We start from the raw sequence: 24031 nt of genomic DNA on the forward strand, positions 1-24031 counted from the left end.
CAATGGAAATTCCTACCAATTTGATGTGTTTGAGGCTATGGTTCGAAGTAGCCTACTCTTGTATCAATTGATCTGACGGCTATATCATTTATTGTTCAGCTTGAATGGAAATCACCTGTTGGTGATTCATGCGTCATGGAAGTCTCAAATAATGCTGACTCCACATAAAACTCAATTTCCATCAGCAGCTGTTAGTCAAGACATCTGTCCTACAGTGACCTGACTAAGTTCAGGAGCGCAGCATCCCCCTCCCCCCAACCTTCTGGCATGTACTGGTGCACAGCTGTACACGAGGTCAGAATAGGACGGAAAAGTCATTTTGCACGTCATGGGATCTGAAATATTTGAACTACTTGGGGGGTGAGCAACTCTGCGTGCAGATGCCGACCCAGTGTTTCTCAAACACAACACAACACAACACAACAAAAGATCAACTTCAGCTAGTTGCCGGTGATATCGGCAGGTGTGTGTGTAGAAAAACTCACGTTTCTCTTTGCTGCCGTTGTTGTTGTTGTTGTGAAGACAGTCAGCGTCTGTCTACGCTATTTGGATAAGATGCAGAGAGGGACATTGATAGGAGTCCACAACAGAAAAGGGGGAGAGCTATATGATGGAGGGGCCTTTTTAGTGTGTGTGTGTGTGTGTGTGTGTGTGTGTGTGTGTGTGTGTGTGTGTGTGTGTGTGTGTGTGTGTGTGTGTGTGTGTGTGTGTGTGTGTGTGTGTGTGTGTGTGTGTGTGTGTGTGTGTGTGTGTGTGTGTGTGTGTGTGTGTGTGTGTGTGTGTGTGTGTGTGTGTGTGTGTGTGTGTGTGTGTGTGTGTGTGTGTGTGTGTGTGTGTGTGTGTGTGTGTGTGTGTGTGTGTGTGTGTGTGTGTGTGTGTGTGTGTGTGTGTGTGTGTGTGTGTGTGTGTGTGTGTGTGTGTGTGTGTGTGTGTGTGTGTGTGTGTGTGTGTGTGTGTGTGTGTGTGTGTGTGTGTGTGTGTGTGTGTGTGTGTGTGTGTGTGTGTGTGTGTGTGTGTGTGTGTGTGTGTGTGTGTGTGTGTGTGTGTGTGTGTGTTGGGGGAGATATTGCAGGGATATTGGTCCAAATATGAAGGCAACACCAGAATTGGTATATTTTCACATTGTCCGCTAAAAACAGCCAGAACAACATCCAAATAAATGTCTGTCACTCACTGAGGAAAAGGCACGAAATTTCACATGGAGGTTCAGAACAAATAGAACTTTCCATGTTGAAGGAACAATAATTCCCTGGTAAACTATGAAGTTATTCAACAAAAGTTTTTTTTATGTCAAATATTATATGCTCACACAAAGGAAATATATAATGGTGACTTTACACAGCACCAGAAATAAAGTGTAGGTTCCCCTGAATCATAAAAGATATAACACTATGTCCAGGCGAACCTTTGTCTATGTAGGCTTTAGAGGGTTAAAGCAAAACAGTCAGTGATCCAAACATAACCAAATGGGTAGCCACCAAAAAATAAAGACATTTTCATTGTCTAGTTGACCAAGTTTGTGATGCAAGGATTAACACTGTTTTTTTTCTAAACTGTATTCAATGTATTTTGTGGCTGTAAACGTTTAAAAAGTAGTGTATTTTCCATCTACACATGGAACCCTTGCAGGAATGTATGTGAATATACCCCACAATGATTTTGTGAAAATATATAAGTGGCTCGGTAGGTAGAGCAGTCGTCTGGTAATCCGGAGGTTCGCGGTTCGATTCCCACTCCTCCCGGGCAGTGTGTCGAAGTGTCCTTGAGCAAGACACTTAACCCCTAATTGCTCCCGATGTGCAGGTTGGCACCTTGCATGGTTGCCTCCGCCATCGGTGTGTGAATGTGTGAGTGAATGGGTAAAATGTGAGGAACAAATTGTAAAGCGCTTTGGATAAAAGCGCTATATAAATGCAGCCATTTACCATTTATGACAACGGTGCTAGTTGCAACGTCTGTAAAACGATCATTACACAAGTATATGCATTGTGAATATTTCACACGGTTTCAATACCCGCTTGCCACAATAAATGTTTCGCTTTCTTTCCTGTACTTTCACTCAGAGTGAGAGTAGAAGACGCACACATATGTGAGCTTCTACTGCCTGCCTTGTAAGGCTGTCCCCGAAGCCTGTTTTTGGGATTCGCACTTCGTCAGGGTTTTTCGAACGGACGTTCGAACCTTCGTTTGATAATTAAAAAATGTAATTGTTTTATCCTCAAACGAAATCCTCAATTTGAATAAAGTGATTAATCTGATTAAATTAGTCTTTTTTATTTTATTAAATCAACTTTCCAGCCCCAGACCCAGCCCAGGGAGAAGCCCCAGCCCAACTAAATCAATTAAATCAACTTTCTAATGAATATAACTCATCAGTTTCTTTTAATACTATAATATTAGTGTAGCCTAATCTTTATCTGCAACTGTGAAGAAAAACCCCATTGGTTTAAACAGAATGAATAGAAAAAATATATAAAAAAAAAATCTTCTTTTTTAATAAAAAATTCAAATGTTGATTTAGAATTCGAATGCCAACGTAACAAACGAACGTTCGAACGTTTGGGCTCAGCCCTACTGCCTTGATTATCTTATTGCCATGAAAACTGTTTCTGATTCAGGCGAGAGTTTATGTAGGTATCTCTCTTTCTAGTCAGGCAAATATAATCCAGCCAGATCATGCAAATAAAAATATTGTATTTCTTCAAACTGGAAGAAAAAAAAGCAAACACACAGACAGACGCTGCCTCTTCTCGAGTGGATACTGGGAGCAACGGCCATTTTGCACTACGTATTTGAAAGGAGGGGACATTTTCTCCGGTGATACTATTGGCTGACGAGGAGGCTGCGTCAGCATAGGGAGCAGGTATGTCACGTGAATTTTTTTTCTTTTAAAGTAAATGGTGGCAGATCGCCATATAGTACGTGAACACATTTAAACAGTGGCACATCGCCATAGAGTAGTACTGTACGCGAACACATTTAAACAGTGGCAGATAGCCATAGAGTAGTACTGTACGCGAACACATTTAAACAGTGGCAGATAGCCATAGAGTAGTACTGTACGCGAACACATTTAAACAGTGGCACATCGCCATAGAGTAGTACTGTACGCGAAGACATTTAAACAGTGGCACATCGCCACAATGTGCTCTTGCCAAAGGTATGATTCTGATTTTTGGATCAGGAATGGATAAAGATAAACACACACACACGCGCATGCACACACAGACACACACCTTGGCTCCGACGTCTTTGAGCCCCTGGTGCATGTCTCGGAAGACGTCCTTGGGCTGCCGCGGGATGCCGTTGTGCTCCACCTCGTGCAGCTTGCGGTGGTAGTGCTCCAGCTTCCGCTGCAGCTGCTGGATGGTTTGCGCCGACTTCTGGTTCTTCTTCTCAAACACCTGCTTGATGCGCGCGCTCTGCTGCTTGTCCGCGTTGTTGGCCAGCTTCAGGTACTCCGCCACGTTGTCATCGCGCGCCGTCTGCTCGATCTTGATTTGCTCCGTGAGCTTGAGGATCTTCTGCTGCAGCTGTGCGATGGCCTGCTTGGTGCGCTGGGGGTCCGGCGTGCTGTCCACCACGTCCAGCCCGTAGGCGTCGGCGCCGCAGGAGAGGGCGCTGGGCGACACGGCGGGGCCCGAGCCGTCATACCGATCGAGCTGGTCGAAAAGAGAGAGAGAGAGAGTGAGAACAGGTCAAAGAACACACAAGAAGAGGGGAAAGAACCAATGGGATTAAAACAAAAGTTAGGAGTTAGAATATATAGGATTATGTAAAATACTGTAAGAACCGGCATTCAATGACCCAACAGGGGACTGTATTGAGTATGGCTGCCCCCGTTATGAGCTCGACAGCCGTTACACATTGAGCCGCTCATGTTTAACACTTTCCGTGCCACTCACGAGATTTCTTGGAATTTTTTTTTTTTTTTTTGCGATCTGAAAAATTATTGCATCACCCGAGCCTACCCGAGTATAGCCGAGCTGCGCCGGTGATCACTGTGGAAAAAAGCGCCCCCTGTCGTCTCCCAGATGACATAAATGATTTTGGAATGGACTCAATGAAAATGAATGGGGAAAAAAATCCGGTACTCCACATTTTCCAGTTCACTGATCCAGCCGGGGTTACCACAGTTCATTCTGGAGCCTCAGATCTCCGCGGATCATGGAGATCTACAGTCTCGCGTTGGATCCATACACTTATCGATTTTTTCGAATGGTGATCAGGAATTGGAATATACCAGTTGGATACCATCTGATGTCAGGTAAGGACTCTATGTTATCAGTGGTAGGATAATCAGAGTAAGTTTGATGAAGTTATAAGCTGTTTTGTGAAATGTCTTCTTTCGGTTTCACTGTAAAAGTCTGTGAGGAAATCAACGGAGCGATTATCAGTGCGCGGCCGTAATGTGCTTGCGTGCACGTATAATATTGATCATCTAGCGTTTATTTGAAAACGATTCATAAAAAGGCAGACGAATATCAACGTTGTGGAATATTCCACTAAAAGACGATTTTCATAGAATGCTCCAGAATGAGCTGTTTTTTATATCAAAACGGGGGCTTTTCTAACTGCTCTGAAATGGAAACGACGCGATAAAAAAACAATCTGCCTTGACAGCACTGACTGGAAAATAGTCTTTGATAATGCGATGGGCAGATTAGACACATAGCCATAATTTAAAACATAGATTAGGCGATATTAACGTTAACATTGGCGCCGATGGTGGCATTCAAGCGGTAAAACGGAAAACCAGGCGTGGCGCTCAAAGTGTTAACCATTTCACTACCACACTACAGGTTAACCTTTCACTACTACCACACTACAGAAGGTTAACCCTTTCACTACCACACTACAGAAGGTTAACCTTTCACTACCACACTACAGAAGGTTAACCCTTTCACTACCACACTACAGGTTAACCTTTAACTACCACACTACAGAAGGTTAACGCTTTCACTACCACACTACGGAAGGTTAACCTTTCACTACCACACTACAGAAGGTTAACCCTTTCACTACCACACTACAGAAGGTTAACCTTTCACTACCACACTACAGAAGGTTAACCTTTCACTACCACACTACAGAAGGTTAACCCTTTCACTACCACACTACAGAAGGTTAACCGTTCACTACCACACTACAGAAGGTTAACCCTTTCACTACCACACTACAGAAGGTTAACCTTTCACTACCACATTACAGGTTAACCCTTTCACTACCACACTACAGGTTAGCCTTTCACTACCACACTACAGAATGTTAACCTTTCACTACCTCTACAGAAAGTTAACCCTTTGACTACCACACTACAGAAGGTTAACCTTTCACTACCACACTAGAGAAGGTTAACCTTTCACTACCACACTACAGAGACGGTACTGTCTGTAGTGTGGTAGTGAAAGGGTTAACCTTCTCTAGTGTGGTAGTGAACAGGTTAATGAAGAAAGGACGAAGGGTGGAGCGTTCGTGAGTTATCTGCCCACAATGCGAACTCTGCACAATAAAACATGTTTCAACTTTTGAGCGATTGTGGCTTTGCAGCTGCAAAGATCTTGTTGCCTGGCACACAGGCGGCAAGATGGCGGCAAGGACCATCGATCGAGCCCATTAACGATGTCTCTCAGTCGTCCCAATCGACCCCACAATGCAAAGCATTTGCTGGATCCTTTTTCGCTGGTAACTAGCGTTAGTGCCATCGTTAGCTACCAAATGATGCAGGCAACGCTAGCTACTGTTTTGATTAACACTAACTAGTGTTAGCTGTAACATTGTGTAGCCGACATAGCAGCTCTAGTGTAGCAAACGTTAGCACTAATCCTTGCTAATAGTGGATAAGAGGATCTAGATGCATTATGGGCCATATCTGATTAAAAATGGCAGCCATACTTAATACAGTCTCTCATTTACAGATTGTAAGGATTATGATTGACGTCAAGTAAAACAAAGGGAAAAATCGGTTTGCTACTGTAGTATGACTGCAAAGAAAAACAGTGAATTCATATTAAAATCACGTGTTCCAAAGGAAACTATATCCCCGTCTAGACTAGTGCAACAGTATATTATTATACATTATTATTATTGACATTATTATTTTGCACATGCTATATTTTATGTTTGTATGCCAGTGGTGATGTTCCAAACTAAATTTCGTTGTACCAACAATGACAATAAAGATTCTATTCTATTCTAATGGAAGTTAATTGCATGTGGGGATTATGGTCTCATGTCGGCCCAACAGCTTTTACTCTCAGCCCTCAGTGATGTGTACTGGTCATAAAGGACGGTAATAGCAGTATTATTTGCACTAAAAGTGTAATATAAAAGATACAGAAATATAATACATTTGGCAGTGTACCATTAATGTGTTAGAACACTCTGACCGTGCATAAGAAACACTTTGTGACAAGTTAGCAAATTGAACAGTCCAGTTTGAAAATGTATTTTTTTTTATTTAGCCTTTTTCTCCCATTTTCTCCCCAATTTATTCATTATGTCAATTCCCTGTGTGTGTGTGTGTGTGTGTGTCACGGTCGTGGTCGTTGTGCTATCCTCCGTCAGTCTGGGGAGGGTGTAGACTACCACATGTCTCCTCCGTCAGTCTGGGGAGGGTGTAGACTACCACATGTCTCCTCTGTTGGTCTGGGGAGGGTGTAGACTACCACATGTCTCCTCTGATAAATGTGGAGTCACCAGCCGCTTCTTTTCACCCGACAGCGAGGAGTTTCACTGGGAGAGCGTAGCACGTGTGGGGTTTCACGCCATCTCCCCCAGATCCCCTCCCTGGTGCGCCAACCGACCAGTAGGAGTCGCTATTGCAACGACCAGGACTCATACCCCCACCGGCTTCCCGCCCGCAAACACTGCCAATTGTGTTCATAGGGACTGACCGAGCCAGAGGTGCCGCTACTGGGGAGTGAACCCGTGTCTCTGTGGTGCGAGTGCTTTGTCAAAATGTTTTCAACTTGGTCATCTCACCAGTCGTTAGGAACACTGGAGGGCCGCACACTGGTGAACATGGAAAGTCAAGAAAACAAACCATTACTCAAACCTAGGGCCAGAATTACCAAGGACTAGCAGGGGTTTTTATAGGCACTAATACGTTAAATAGCATCTGCAAGGTAATGCGAAGGTCTGTGCTGGTCTGTGCTGGTGAAATGTGCGTTTGACATGTAAGACCACAAAAATGCAGGAGAGAAAAGTGAAATTCCATCTCGACTCCGTAATACCGTGGAAGGATAACCCAACAGTGACTAGCATAGTCCCTACTCAGAGAACCGTGGTTACACTAGTAACCTTAATTTTCTTTTTGAGCGTCCCAGGAGAACATAATAAAAACATACTACAGGCTCCTAAGTCCAGCTATCGGAGGACATATGAAACTCATGTTAACATTCTTTCGGCACATTTGTTATAGGTGACAATGTTGTTGTGTCAATCAATATTCCAGCTCAAATGTAGATTTAGATTTTCTACTCATTAGGGGCTGTGTAATATGGACAAAATCTTTATATGGGATGAGTGACGAGCTTTTAAAAGCGCAAGTAAATAAAAAACATATTGGCAGCAGATAAGATTGCTATTAGGGGTGGGAATCACCAGTTTATTTTTTTTTTAAACTTTGACCAGTCAGCTGGTTCTTTTAGCGTTTATCGCTTTTTCATCGCATTCATACTTGGTCAAGTTCGACCGACAGAAGCAGGCTGAAAGGGTTCAGATGGGGGGGAAGACACTCTGGGAAAGGCACGGCTGCCGTCCGGGATTCGAACGCGCTCAGCCCCAGATCCGTGACGAGCACGGTTGTCCACGGCGCTGAAATAGCACTCGCGGTACGTGGTGAGCTACTGGAGCTCCCCGGGAATCACCAGTTTCATCACCATACGATACGATATCGATTCTTTGGACAACGATACGATATTTTCCGATATCACAAAGTCTGCCACGATACGATACGATTCGATTCAGGTGCCTGCGATCGATATGAGACGATATTATATGCCCATTTAACACAATCAGTAACATTTAAATCAACAACAAAAAAAGGCAATGGAAATATCATTTGACATTTTTATTTTTGATCTCTTCCAGATTTAAATGAAAAACAATCTATTGTTTTTAATACAAATAGACCTCCTGTTCACTGTTTTTGGTTCGTTTTCCCTTTTTTTTCTCGACATTAATATATCCTATTCACTGTCACAGCGCTGTATTTTGGCTGGAAAAGGCAGTCAGAAGGTGCAGTACCGGCCAGATCCTGTTAGTGGGGCTATCTCGAGAATGCAGTAACCCCCCCTCCTTCCCAGTCCCTAGTGGACCTCTGCTGTTCTCTTAGCTTAGTTAGCTTACGCTAACGCAATGTTAATTTCGGTATTTAACGCGACGTGGGCATAAAGGAATGGCGAGGACGGAAAGCATGTTAGATGCATTTGACCCCTTGTGGGGAAAAAAACAGGCACTTATTTCGGGTCTCAAAATAGGCGGACTCTGAAGCAATGCTGTCTAACGTCTACACACACTGAGCTGCGCTGAGCTAATGTTGTTGTTCCGGCCGGGCGGATATGCTCAACAGGGGATTTTCATCGCAATATGAATCGATCTTTTTACGTTGCATCGATCCTATTTGATAATTGATAATAGATCGATATATCGATCTGGATCGATGTATCGTCCCACCCCTAATTGCTATTGCATTGCTATTAAATAAAAACATGATGCAGGTGCAGATAATGCTCTGGGCTCTTGCGAGACATTTGTATTTCTGCTGTGCTTCCATCGCAGGCCAGCTGCGAGTGTTGCAGGGAGGTATTCCTATTTCGTTATTCCAGCACATGTGCGCGGGCGGGAATGAAGTAAAATACTGACGTAAAACAATTCTGCTTTTTTGCGACAGTAGCGATCGAGGAAAATATCTCCTCTCATCCCACGATGTATCTCATCATACAACAACCTATTGTCCGTACAACAACCTATTGTCCATACAACTCTCAAAAGCAAGTGCATCTCAGTGTGTGGGGTATCCATTTGGAATGGCCTTGATGTAGCAATAAAAACAAGTAATACTATTGAAATGTTTAAATGCAGATATAAACAGGAATTCTTGGACAAGTATAAGTTAGAGGAGCTTGAAAATAACGTGAACTAGTATTTTTGTAGTTATTTATTTATCTTTTGCTGTAGTGGATAGGTATATTCTTTTTTGATATTGATAGATAACTCATTACATATTAACTCATTCAGTGCCAACCACGAGATTAGTCGGGTTAACTCGCCATGCGTTGCGTGCCAAGACCCGAGAAAACTCGGGTTTTAATCGTTATTTCTTTTATTAGCGATATCCATTCATTTTCATCCATCCAACCTGATGTTATCATTGGGAATGGGTCTGAGCTCGCAAAATGGCAAATACCGCCGCCTATCATCTCTCAGATGGTATTGCACATCATTGGATTGGATTGACTGTGCATCGAAAAAATAACTCCGGTCCGGGTCTTGCTTCTCGGGCATGCAGTATCGTATTACCAGATTGACTGAGGACCCTCAGAGCAGCGTCGATTATGCGTTTCGGACTATAACGTTGGATCAATTAACGCGATCGATATTTGGAATGGCGATCAGGAATTGGATTAATCTTTTTGCAGAACATCTGATGTGAGGTAAGGAATTTATGTTACGAGTCTTGGGGTAATCAGATGTTCCTATCACCGCCATCGCAGCGTGTGTGTGTGTGTGTGTGTGACGTTAGTGCTGACCAGGTCATGGATAATCGATTTTTCAGCCCACTTCTCTAGCGTGCATAAGGACACAAATACTATCGATAATCTAGCGTTTATTTGAAAACTATTCATAAATCAGCCGAAAAATGACAACGTGTTTTGTGTATTCCACTAAAGAGCTATTATCGCGGATTTCTCTGGAATTACTAGAACTCTCCAAAACTATACTCGTATTCAAAACGGTATAAAACGGAAATGTACTGATGAAAAAACAATCCGTTTCGTACATGTTGACTGCAAGCAAGTCATTGATAAGCGACGGGTGTATTAGACCCATAGCCATAATTTAAGATATAGTTTAAGCGTTCGCAAATTTCCCCGTCCTCCCATTGACTAAAGCGCTGGTACGGAACGGCCTATTTTGGGTAGGGCTGGGCGATATGACGATATTATATAAATATCGGGTACAGTTCATTAACGATACCCTTTTTTAACGTATCGTGGATATCGTGATGTTTTGCCCAAGAGGATTGTGTCGCGTCAATCTGGTCCACCCCGTTCAAACTTTTGAACAACGCCGCTCCCACACACCCACTACTGCATCAAAGTTAGTACTTATGATTAACAAAGGCATTCATTTTGTGGCATCAACATTATATAGTTACACGTTATATAGTTACACATCAGCGTATTTACCCAAACATAGCAACGTCCGATGACGACATAGATAGCAAGCGTTACTGTTCATATCTCAGTCCGTGCCGAGTTGTGCGTGCCCATTCTGCGGTCTGTTAATAAAGTTTTCAATCAGACAGATGTATGGAAAGGCTTTTATTATAACATTTGTTGCAGTAAAATCATTATGCCTCGTTGTCATGCTGCGGTGCGCTAGTAATCACTCGTCGGCTGCGGTGAGCTGTTGTCGTTAAGCTGAGCTCTCGTTAAAATCTATGGAGGGCATTCAGGAATGTAAAAAAAGAATAGCGCTGCTTGCCGATTGGTGCTAAGAACAGCAGGGCGGGTACAAGCGGTGTGACGTAATTGGCAGACTCGACTGTCAATCAAAATTATTCTGTTGCCGGCTGAATGATTGAATGAATGAACGTTATTAACGATTGCAGAATGGGTACAATACAGTACAGCTCAATACAACAACAGTGGACTGACTGGAGGATGAAGACCAGAAAAAGACTTTCGGCTTTTTTACATAAGGGTCCTCCATTTTCAATTCATCAAAACATTTAGAGAGACATACAAATATACAGTAGTTTCATAAAAATGCTAAAATCCTATTTATTGATTGATTGATTGATTGATTGATTGATTTAAAACTTTATTAACATATTGCAGAATGGGTACAGTACAGCTCAATACATACAATTGTTAAGGGGATGCAGACCAGAGAAAGACTTTCGTCTTGTTTACATCAGGGTCCCCCATTTTCAATTCATCATATTTCATATCTAAATCATATAATATCTCATTGCTAAATATATGCAATATATAATCTAATAATCCAATAATCTAAATCTAATATATAATATAAAAATGCTAAATGCATGGGTATTTTATTTTGTCTTTAATGTTAGCTTGCAAACTCAAATACTGTCTTGGTAAGCCTCATAATGAATTGTTTGGGGAAAAAAAGAAAAACATCGTGATGCGTATCGCCGAAAGGTCAGAAAATATCGTGATATCATATTTAGGCCATATCGCCCAGCCCTAATTTTGGGCATAGGGGCGTGGCTCTGAATGTGTTAATGTGATATTGTAAGGAAGGGACAGGACCAGATAAGCTTTGCTTCATTCCGTCCCTTCTTGAACAAAACCATTGTCTTGAGCTATGCGGATTATTGTATTTTATTTAGTTTTTTTATTTCGTTTTTGTTATTTTGTGTTATTACAAATTTGTGTGTTTGTTTTATGGTTGAAATGTTCGAGATAAATAAAGATAAAATCAAATATGGAACAGCCCTGCTGCTCATGGTGAGCTGTGCAACGGTGAGCTGTGCAACGGTGCGCTGCGCAATGGTGAGCTGCGCAACGGTGATCTGTGCAACACCGTGCGCATCCTGCCGTGCCACAAACCAGACACGTCAACACCTCACATTCATATGCTGTGCTCATTTACATACTCAGTCTTCAGAAAAAGAAATTGGTTCAAGAATTGTATCTGAAACAAGACCCTGGCTCGCTACAGTCTGCACATCATTCTCTGACCTTAATTACAAAAAAAAACAGCAAAAGCTAAATATAGAAGGGCTTAGAGCACATAGTGACCGGCCACTCGCAGGCGATATCTGACCTGCGTCCCAGCAGCTCATATAGCCGCCACTCTCTCTATTCCTCCTAACCTCCTCCAGCGCCCTAGGACCAAACGCTGCACTATGGGAGATCTGGCTTTCTGCTCATCCGCTCCCAGTCTGTGGAATGCTCTTCCTGACCACCTGAGAGCACCACAGACTGTGGATGCTTTTAACTCTTTCAGCGCCATGCCCGTGTATAGTCGGGTTATCTCGCCAACCGTTGAGCGTAAAAAAAATAAAAGTATACTCAGGGTTTGATCCTTTGATATTTTCCTTTGATCCCTGTTCGATGTGGTCAGCCGGAGCCCTCTAGGTGTCCCTGATTCATCTGCCTACGTTGGAATTGCAATGACTATCGAATCTCACCAGGTGGCAGTATCGCCTACCTTTTGAACTCTGATAGTCTAGTTCAGACAGTGTCTGTCCTGGTCCCTTTCTGTCCTGACTCGCTCTGAGGGGAAGGAGCTCTTGCAGAGCAATCGCTAGGAGATCTTCTCGCCTCAAAACCTAGTTTCCTGTATACACGAGTAATTACATATAAAAACGAGTAATCGCGATCGCCGATGGGATCATTGGAATTATTCTTTTTGGAGTACCTTCTGGCTAAGGTAAGGTATATTCTATGTCTATTTTACCGAACCTGAAAAAAAATTCTGTAACGATCACAGTGTCGTATTTTACCGGACCTAAACCAAGCTTTTTGTAACTGTCGCATTTTCGGTGCTGTGTCTACCATTCTGGTTGCCAAGGGAATTCATGTTGATTGCCATAACAGCTGTGTATATACCTCCACGAGCTGACAGAGGGAGCGCTCAAAAAACTGCACGAGTCCATCAGCAACATGGAGAACAAATATCCAGAGGCAGCTTCCATCGTCCTCGTGATTTTAACCAGGCGTCACTGAAAAAAGTACTTCCAAAGTACTTTCAACACATCAAGATGAACATGCGAGGTAACAACACGCTTGACCACTGCTACTCCTGCTTCCGCGATGCTTACGAGCCCCTCCTCCGTCCACCCTTCGGCAAGCCGGACCACACCTCCATACTACTCCTGCCAACCTATCGCAGAGGCTAAAGCAGGCAGCGCCCACAGCCCCACAGTAAAGAAAATTCACTGCTGGTCTGACCACTCGGACACTGAGTTGCAGGACTGTTTTGACAATGTAGACTGGGACATGTTCTATGACTCATCAGATGACATCCATGAATACTCAGATGTAGTCATGTCATTTATATGGAAGAGCATAGAGGATATTGTTCCAACAAAAACAATAAAACTCTTTCCAAACAAAAAACCATGTACATAAAAATGTAAGAACAGTAGGGATGCCCCGATCACGTTTTTTGCCACCGATACCGATCACCGATCGTCGTGAGCCATATCGGCCGATACCGATCCGATACCGATCGTTTTTGATTAAAACAAATTAAAAATTATTTTATATAATTTTTTTTTTATTTTTTTTTTTATAAAATATATATATTATATAATTAGACTTGTACTTGTATTATCTGCGAGACATCGCCACCACGCAACAAGCTCCACTGTCTGTGTGTACTCGAGTAGCCTCCAGCTACGGCCAGGATTCTCCGGAGCTGCAGCTGGACCCTATACTCGAGTAGCCTCGAGCTACGGTCAGGATTCTCCTGCGCTGCAGCTGGACCCTATTGCTATAACGTTACTGTGCTTTGGTCATATCACATTCAACATGCCCTCAGCTCAAATACGCGTCGAATCAGTGTTATAAGACATTGATATCATGAGCTATCTGTAGCTACTGCTAGCCGGATATATAACGTTAATATTTAGTATATTTTAGTTCAATGGGACATTTCGTTTTGAACAGTGAACTAACTTGCGCTAAGGTGAGCTAACAGAGGTATCATACACGTCTCTACTAGACTATTGCTGATATCAGGAGCTATCAGTAGCTAGCCGGCTAGATACCGTTCGGTTAGACAATGCCTCATCATGTATTAAACTAAAAGTGAATAGTTGACTGGGTCATTTTGTAACGGTAGCTAACGTTAGCTCAGGGAGACGCCGTCCTCCCGTCCCACTAGACTAGACTAGGAAAGGACCCCCTCGAAAACGAGATAGCATATCTCAAGGGGTTTATCCTTCAAATAAATTTCAAATTACTAGACTAGACCCGTGTTTACATGCGTGCGGGAGGGGCTGGAGGGTGGAGCAGACGCCGCACCACCTGGTGTCTGAGACAGAACTCAGCGAGTGAGATCGGTTTTGACGATCTGCGAAAATAAAACATTATCACCGATCACCGATCGCATATTTATACTGATTATCGGCCGATAACGATCGGTGGCCGATCGATCGGGGCATCCCTAAAGAACAGCCCTCACTGCTCGGGACAGAGCCTTTGCTTCTGGTGAGGATAAAGAGGCACGCTACAATCTCCGCAGGAAAGAGGCACGCTACAATCTCTGCAGGGTCATTAGATTAGCCAAGAGGGAATATAAGGAGAAGATTGAGAACCAGCTCAGTGGGAATGATGCATGCAGCGTCTGGCAGGGCATCCATACCATATTGGACTTCAAGGCTAGACCTAGCTGTGCAGCAATGTCTCAGCCTCCCTGCCAGGCGAGCTGAATCATTTCTATGCCCGGTTTGAGTCCACCAACACCAACCCTCCAGAACTATCCCGCACCACAGCCCCCGCCAACTCCATTATGCCCAGTGATCTGACCATCACTGAGCATGAAGTGCGCATGATGTTCAGCCAGGTCAACATCAGGAAGGCAGCAGGTCCGGATGGGATCCCTGGCCGGGTGATCAGAATATGCACAGCACAGTTGGCGGGTGTGTTCACACACATATTCAACCTCTCACTCTTCCTGTTTATTCCCCTCCTGCTTTAAGTCCTCCACGATTGTGCCTGTCCCCAAAAAAGGCAAGGTAACATGCCTAAATGACTGGCGCCCTATTGCCCTCAGTCACCCCCATAGTGAGCAAGTGCTTCGAGAGGCATATAAAAAACTAAATGTGTGCCATCATACCCCCCACACTAGACCAGCACCAGTTTGCTTATCGTGGAAACAGATCCACTGATGATGCCATATCCACAGTACTCCATAGCACCCTCACTCACCTAGAAAACAAAAATACATATGCCAGATTGCTGTTTGTCGACTACAGTTCGACATTTAATACAATAATCCCCTCCAAACTGGTCATCAAACTCACCAACCTAGGCTTCACCCCTGAGCTGTGCACCCTCATCCTGGACTTCCTGCCTGAGCGGCGACAGGTAGTGAGGATGGGCTCCATCACCTCTGCTCCTCTGACCCTGAGCACTGGAGCTCCTCAGGGCTGTGTCCTGACTCCCTTCCTGTACTCCCTGTATACACACGACTGCGTGTCTATACACCACTCTAACCTGGTGGTCCAGTTCGCAGACGATACAACTGTGGTGGGCTTGATCACCAATGGGGACGAGTCGGCATACAGGAGTGAGGTCGACAACCTGGCACTCATTTATTTATTTGCATTTATTTTAAATTTGTTGGACCTTATGGTGTTCTTGTTTTGTTCTTGATTTATTGTTATGTTTCTTCTTGACTTGTTTAAAGAAGACGTGTCCGGCCCATGGGGACATTAACGTGTGTTGTCGGGCCTTACAAATAAATTTGATTTGATTTGATTTGATTTGGAGCGAGGATAACAACCTCTCGCTCAACATCGCCAAAACAAAGGAGCTGGTGGTGGACTTCAGGAGGGGGAGGAAGACGGAGTTGGCCCCGATCACAATTGGAGGTGCTGCTGTGGAGAGTGGGCCAGTTCAGGTTCCTCGGAGTCAACATTACAGAGGACCTGAAATGGGACACCCATGCAGATCAGGTGGTAAAGAAGGCCCAACAAACGCCTCTTCCACCTGAGAAGACTAAAAAAGTTTGGCATGAGGCCTAGCATCCTGTGTGCGTTTTACAGGGGCACCACCGAGAGTGTCCTTACTGGCTGTATCACAGCCTGGTACGGGAACTGCACTGCTCACAGCCGCAGAGCAATACAGAGAGTTGTTAAGACAGCTCAGAAAATCTGCGGCAACCGGTGCATCAGCAAGGCCCGGAGGATTATAAAAGACCCACCCAGCCATCCCAACAATAGTTTGTTTCAACTGCTGCCTTCCGGGAGTTGTTACCGCAACCTCAGAGCCAGGTCCAGCAGGCTCAAGGACTCATTCTACCATCAAGCCATGAACAATATCTAATCATTATGATTTTACTGTGTTTTTATGTATTTAGTATTTTAAGTATTTTTAAGTACATACATGTACATTTTATTCTACTGTTGCACTTTATATAACACCACTCTCAGCACTGTAACTTTTTCTTAAATCACTATTACGCTGGTTTTTATTGTGTTTCTTTCGTATGTATTCTATTGTGTATTTTATTGACATGCTGTAGGTCGAGCCGCAAGACACAAGAATTTTGCTCTTTTTGTATGTGAATATGACAAGATGCAACAATAAAACTGAATCTGAATCCGAATCATCCAGCCTGCCAGCTCCGTCCCCCAATTCACTCTCATCCAGCCTGCCGGCTCCATCCCCCACTTCACTCTCTCATCCAGCCTGCCGGCTCCATCCCCCACTTCACTCTCTCATCCAGCCTGCCGGCTCCATCCCCCACTTCACTCTCTCATCCAGCCTGCCGGCTCCATCCCCCACTTCACTCTCTCATCCAGCCTGCCGGCTCCGTCCCCCACTTCACTCTCTCATCCAGCCTGCTGGCTCCGTCCCCCACTTCACTCTCTCATCCAGCCTGCCGGCTCCGTCCCCCACTTCACTCTCTCATCCAGCCTGCTGGCTCCATCCCCCACTTCACTCTCTCATCCAGCCTGCTGGCTCCATCCCCCACTTCACTAGCCTCCTCATCCAGCCTGCCGGCTCCATCCCCCACTTCACTCTCTCATCCAGCCTGCTGGCTCCATCCCCCACTTCACTCTCTCATCCAGCCTGCCGGCTCCATCCCCCACTTCACTCTCTCATCCAGCCTGCCGGCTCCATCCCCCACTTCACTCTCTCATCCAGCCTGCCGGCTCCATCCCCCACTTCACTCTCTCATCCAGCCTGCTGGCTCCATAGTCCATTCCCCACTTCACTCTCTCATCCAGCCTGCCGGCTCCATCCCCCACTTCACTCTCTCATCCAGCCTGCCGGCTCCATCCCCCACTTCACTCTCTCATCCAGCCTGCCGGCTCCATCCCCCACTTCACTCTCTCATCCAGCCTGCTGGCTCCATAGTCCATTCCCCACTTCACTCTCTCATCCAGCCTGCTGGCTCCATCCCCCACTTCACTAGCCTCCACATCCAGCCTGCCGGCTCCGTCCCCCACTTCACTCTCTAATAGAGTTGTTCCGATACCGATACCAGTATCGGAAATGCCGCCGATACTGCCTAAAATGCTGGTATCGGCGAGTACCCTCTAATTCTGCGCTCCGATACCATATGACGTAATTTATCAACAACACTGCGGTCTGCTGAGTGAGCATTATAAAACAAACGTGTTTTTAACCGACCGTGAATTAAAGTGTCAATGCCATTTGTCATTTTAACAGCAGATACTTTCCAGATACTTTGCCATCGTCCCGACAGAGCGCTGTTGACGGGGAGCTCTGATGGGTTCGCTTGGTGGTGTTATTAGCATTGAACAGCTAACCGAAAGCTAGCGTTAACTAACGTTAAAGTTTTAGCTTTAACGTTACCTTGGCTAAAGTTGGGGCTATTCATAATCCAGCAATAATGGCTGCAGACCTGCAAGCAAAGTACAGCAAGTTGGCAAAGGAGTATTCCAAGTTAAATCACATTTTCACCAGTAACGTTAGTCTTTCCATCTACCGGTAGCTCATGCTAGCTAACCTAACGTTAGCTCACGTTAACTCTTTCAATGCCACGCCTGGTTTTCCGTTTTACCGCTTGAATGCCACCATCGGCGCCAATGTTAACGTTAATATCGCCTAATCTATGTTTTAAATTATGGCTATGTGTCTAATCTGCCCATCGCATTATCAAAGACTATTTTCCAGTCAGTGCTGTGAAGACAGATTGTTTTTTTATCGCGTCGTTGCCGTTTCAGAGCAGTTAGAAAAGCCCCCGTTTTGATATAAAAAACAGCTCATTCTGGAGCATTCTATGAAAATCGTCTTTTAGTGGAATATTCCACAACGTTGATATTCGTCGGCCTTTTTATGAATCGTTTTCAAATAAACGCTAGATGATCAATATTATACGTGCACGCACGCACATTACGGCCGCGCACTGATAATCGCCTCCTTGATTTCCTCTCTGACTTTTACAGTGAAACCGAAAGAAGACATTTCACAAAACAGCTTATAACTTCATCAAACTTACTCTGATTATCCTACCACTGATAACATAGAGTCCTTACCTGACATCAGATGGTATCCAACTGGTATATTCCAATTCCTGATCACCATTCGAAAAAATCGATACGTGTATGGATCCAACGCGACACAGTAGATCTCTATGATCCGCGGGGATCTGAGGCTCCAGAATGAACTCTGGTAACCCCGGCTGGATCAGTGAACTGGAAAATGTGGAGTACCGGATTTTTTTCCCCATTCATTTTCATTGAGTCCATTCCAAAATCACTTATGTCATCTGGGATCTCGTGAGTGGCTAGCAACCACCTATAAAAAAACACGAGAAATCTCGTGAGTGGCACTGAAAGAGTTAATGTCATCACTGATCGACCACCTCGCGTACACAATTAATGACATGTGAATCTGAATGGACGGCCATATCGGTGACAATGTTTAGCTTTTAGTGCCAAATGATAAGAGTCTGAGGCGGAGTCTCAAAAGAGAATGTTGAATATTTATTGTGCAAAAATCACACAGAGCCTTGTGGAAGCAAGTGCAGCAACAAATAATGTCTGTGTGGAACTAATGTGCCAACAACCTTTCCGTGGGTGAACTCATTGAGATAGTTTTCAATTACTGATACTAATACTAATCTATACAATCACCCGTTGTTGAATAAATACCATTACTTTATAGTTATTACTAAAAAAAAACAGTATATATAAAACAGTAGCTGTATAAAAAAAAAAAAAAAACGTTTTATAATTTATATGCACTGGTATCGGATCAGTATCGGCCGATACCCAAAGCTTATGTATCGGAATCGGATCGGGAAGGAAAAAATGGTATCGGAACATCTCCACTCTCTAATCCAGCCTGCCGGCGACAGTCCCCCACTTCACTCTCTCATCCAGCCTGCCGGCTCTGTCCCCCACTTCACTAGCCTCCTCATCCAGCCTGCCGGCTCCATCCCCCACTTCACTAGCCTCCTCATCCAGCCTGCCGGCTCCATCCCCCACTTCACTCTCTCATCCAGCCTGCCGGCTCCGTCCCCCACTTCACTCTCTCATCCAGCCTGCCGGCTCCGTCCCCCACTTCACTCTCTCATCCAGCCTGCCGGCTCCGTCCCCCACTTCACTCTCTCATCCAGCCTGCCGGCTCCGTCCTCCACTTCACTAGCCTCCACATCCAGCCTGCCGGCTCTGTCCCCCACTTCACAAGCCTCCTCATCCAGCCTGCCGGCTCCATCCCCCACTTCACAAGCCTACTCATCCAGCCTGCCAGCTCCGTCCCAAGCTTCACTAGCCTCCACATCTAGCCCCAAATCTCCTCCTCATGTGATGCTACCGACTGATTTCTGTCTTCTCACACCGATATATCCGTATAGTCGCGTACAAAACCAACCGTTCCGTTATGCGTGTACACACGCATGCGTGTAATGAAACGGTGTCCCGGCGATTTATCATCTGTATTTTAATTACAATTCAGCGGTTCGTGTCCCCGTGCCAACCTTAATTATGCAGGCGACGCGAGAGGCTTCTCTGACCTAATTTTAGGGCATATCGGATTCTGAACAAGAGGAGTGTCGGATTACACAATTCATCAGTTACACGGACGCTGGCCTATATAATCACTGTTCAGTGAGCGACTTCCTGTGAGTGGAGTTTTTCCTCCCCGGAGAGACAGCCTCGGGGGGCCCTTGTGTATCCCGTTTACAGTGCTGACCCAGGTTAAAATGTGGCAGCGGGACCAAGTATAGAATGGATCGGGATCAAGTGGCACAGGGCTTTCTTTAACCTCCTTTCATCTGGTGCGGCGGTCGTCACGTCAGGAGGGGAGTTCTCCGTGAATCAACGGAAGTCATGCAACATTAAACAATGAGTCTCTCAGTGTTTCCTTCCAAGCACGCACACGCACACAAACACACGCGCGCACCCACGTTAGGGCCGGATGATGTGTTGTCTTTGCGATTCATCTAACAGATACTGCGATTGCGAGGTCATGCGTGATATCAGCGGGACTGGTATCGTTTGAGTCGTTTTTATTTTTGTCTGAAAAAGTATTAAAATGGTGATAAAATGGTGTGGATTTTATGCAGAATCTTAAACTTGAGGAATCGAGACTCACAGTGCGGGGATCCTCGGAATAATTTAACCAATTTAGAACTAAAACCCCTGCTAATAATGCATTATATAGCCTGCATATACACTAGGGATGCACCGATCCGATGTTGGTATCGGTATCGGCCGCCGATATCAGTAAAATAGCTGGATCGCGTATCGGTAAAAAATATATATACCGGTATATCGTATTTTTTTTATAATAAATAACCATTCAGGGCGGCTAAGTGGCGCAGTGGGCAAGGCGCTCGCCACTAACGCAGGAGATCTCTCGGCGTTGCTTCCGGCTTGGCTGGTCGTTCATACTAATACAATTGGCAGTGTTAGGGGGTGGGAAAGCCGGTGGGTGGGGACCGGACGTTGTGGACAGCGACTCCTACAGGTCGGTTGGTGCGCCTGTACAGCAGAATCAGGAAGCATCAGGGGCAGCGTGAGCCTCCCACGCGTTACTCCTCGCCACTGAGAGATTGCGCTGTGCAGGTGAAAAGATGCGACGGCTGCCTCCTCGTGTACCGGAGGGGACACGTGATGCAAGGCTTTGTCCACATTACAGCCGACCAGTGGGAGGCATGGTCTAGCAACGTTCGAGACAGGGGAGGGGAAAATTGGATAATACAAAATTGGGATGGGAGAAAAATTTTAAATGGGGGGAAAAAGTAGATGAAAAAATGAAATAACCATTCAGTACATTTATATCTATGTGTTAATTTGTTACATTTAGTTTCACACTAAGTTAGGAAAGTAATGTTTTAAGTCAAGCCTGATGTTGCCTTGCACAAAAGAATGATCCCAGTCTCTTCCATACAGTGACAGTGAGGCATACAGTTTATTAATTAAATTAATGAAGTTTATTTTCCGTCTTTGTTTACAACAAATCAAAAACATACTTGTGATCCTTTACAATTCTTAAAAACAAAATATATATAACTTTTTGGGGGGGGGGGGGGGGGATTTGGACAATGCCTCGGATCTGTATCGGTATTGGCCGATACCCAAACCCAGGTATCGGTATCGGGACTGAAAAAGTCGTATCAGTGCATCCTAATATACACAAATGTGTTTCCCGGCTTCAATGGGTCCATTTGTGGCGTATTTAAAAGAGAAGCTGGATGGAGTATTTAAAAGAGATGCTGGATATCCCATAGATTTAACAGCTGCCTGTTTGTGTAAGTTTTATTCTATAAATGTTTTATTGAATGTCTTTATGCTTGTTTATGTAGAGATGTTTAAATAAAGTCTAAAATTGCAATAAAGAATATTGTGGAAAATTATTATGTGATTCCTGCACCAAATATTTGTGTACGTCTGTGAAATGTGATTTGTGGGTTAGGGCATCTCTACACCACCACAATACTTTTAGAATGGTCATTTGTATTAAACCTGGGTCATCTCTGTAGAAGACGGGTGTTAGGAATTGTACTTGGCTGGTCTAATCCTGTGTAATGTACCTTTAATGCTTTTGTGCTGCGCGCACAGTTTCCACCTGCCATGGCCTTTGACACGACCTCTGACATGACCTTTTAACAATCTCGCTTAACCACCATGTTCTACAAACCCTGCATCATTGTTCCAACGAACCCCCTATGGCTTCCTGTCTCAGTAGCCGCATGTAGGCTCAGGGGGGAAGTGTGGTTATGACCACAAGGCGCAGGTCTTTAACCCTTTCAATGCCGCGCTACCAAACGGTTAACCCTTTCACTGCAACAATACACAGAAGGTTAACCCAGAGCTGCATGTAGGCTCAGGAAGGGCAACAATAATTCTCACCATCTTTGCAAAGAGCATGTTTAGCATATTTCCGGGGGCAGCTGTTTATGGCTCTGTGTATAATAATATAGTATATAATATATATATTTATACCAATGTATAAATATATGCCTATGTACTCAATGAACTTAGAACAAATCTGTGAGTCACTTTGTGCTCCGGGCGCTGGCAACTGCTTTTGGGTAAATAAAACATTCATGGATAAACCGACGCCACTGGTCTGCTGATCACAACCCCAGAGAGGACTCACCTTGTCGGGCTCCTCGGTGGAGTGGTACCCCGAGGTCAGCAGCATGTCCGCCAGGGCGGGGCAGGTGGGCGTGTCGGTGGTGGAGGAGGAGCGGGGGCGTCCGGCCAGCAGCAGGGCCTCGTGGGTGCTCCGGCGGTGGATCTGGGGGCTGCCCTTCAGCGGGGGGTCGGCAGCGGCGGCGGGGTTGGCGGCGCCCCCCGTCTTGCAGCGGCGGCTCTGCAGGCTGGTGCCTCGCTTCATCATGGGCGGCGCGCCTCGGATCTGCTGCAGGACGCGGCTCAGAGCTGCGGGGGGGGCGGAGGAAGCGCCGGGGGAGTCAGAGTCCGTCGGGAGGGCCGAGCAGGCGGGGGCGTCCCCCACCTCTGACCCCGCCGCGTCCGGGGGCTCAGGGGTGTGGGCGCCACCCGCGGGGGACGCGGCGAGGTCGTGCGGGGACACGGAGGAGCGCCGGCGCTGCGGCTGGAAGAGCTGCTTCAGGCCGTGGCCCAGCGCCCCCATGTTCTCCAGGGCGTTGTGGGTGATTTTGGACAAGCCGTGCTCTGGCTCCGATGCCCTCCGGCCAGCCTCCGGCTCCGCCCGGCCTCCCGCCTCCGGCTCCTCCGGGCTCGGCTCGCTACTGCCCTGCTCCATCTGGCTGCCTCCAGTGTCACAGGAGTGAGGGTCTACTCGGGGTGGGGGGGTGGGGGGTGCGGGAGACTAGCTAGGTGGGCCCCCCCCCCCCGCCGCCACACCCCCTCTGAGACCGCTGCTTCAGAGCCGAGTGGCAGAGGGGATGGTGCTCAGGTGGGCCGTGTGAGCGTGCATGCATCTGCTGTCTGGCTCAATGGCATGCTGGTCTAACACAAAAGATAAAATAAAGTGGATTATGACATGCGGCACTGAGTGATGAACAACAGGATTAACAATAGAAAGTAACACAAAAGCGGTAGAAACGTTGGCTCAGCGACATAGAATTTTGTCTTTTCGTGGCTCATCTGTTAATAATTTCTTGTACATTTTGCCCAATGTATTCTTTGAAACAAATCGTTAGGACAAATAGTGATCAAAATATTTCCTCTTTCCCAAGGAAAATCTGCAAACCATGTCTGACAGAGCCAACCCACAAATGCAAAAAACAGTCTACAACTTAAAGAATAGTTCTTCCAGAACAATTTCTGAAATGTTCCCTTTGCTGCATGTTTTTTTAAAAGAACGCCACCTTTTCATTGTTTTGCTTTTTCATCCGTTTTTCTGAAATCCCATTGCATCGTTAAATCTTCTACGCTTTATCAGCTCAGTCCAGCTGCACCAGTTAACGGCCGACTAAGAACATTTCAGAAAGTATTCATATTAGGTGTTTGGATATCGGTATAACAGAAAGGCTACAAAGTAAAGTAAACTGAATTAGAAATACTATGGAGAAATTAAAGACAAAACGGGATTCTAAATGGAGTGAATGATTCTCATCTGACTGAGGAGTCCAGCGGAGTTCCTTCTGGCAAAGCTTTGACCTCAAATTCAAACTAGGCTACGTATCATAT

General features: G+C 45.3%; 1 protein-coding gene across 3 annotated transcripts in view; it reads right to left on the reverse strand.

Annotated features, from left to right (window-relative positions):
• tmcc1b (transmembrane and coiled-coil domain family 1b) overlaps positions 1–24031 on the reverse strand; it is a 44802-nt gene that overhangs the window by 5713 nt on the left and 15058 nt on the right. Inside the window, exons 4-6 of one of the 3 annotated variants that reach the window (XM_084317730.1) lie at positions 22512–23342; positions 3237–3662; positions 486–542 (exon numbers count right to left, since the gene is read on the reverse strand). In XM_084317730.1, coding sequence (XP_084173856.1) covers positions 486–542; positions 3237–3662; positions 22512–23141 — 1113 coding nt within the window. In that variant the 5' untranslated portion in view covers positions 23142–23342. Of the gene's footprint in view, positions 1–485; positions 543–3236; positions 3663–22511; positions 23348–24031 lie in introns of all 3 variants that reach the window. The other 2 variants (XM_084317729.1, XM_084317731.1) reach the window with 2 other exon arrangements.

This window comes from Notolepis coatsorum (assembly GCF_963971535.1).
Source record: "Notolepis coatsorum genome assembly, chromosome: 6".
In the NCBI taxonomy this organism is placed as follows: domain Eukaryota; kingdom Metazoa; phylum Chordata; class Actinopteri; order Aulopiformes; family Paralepididae; genus Notolepis; species Notolepis coatsorum.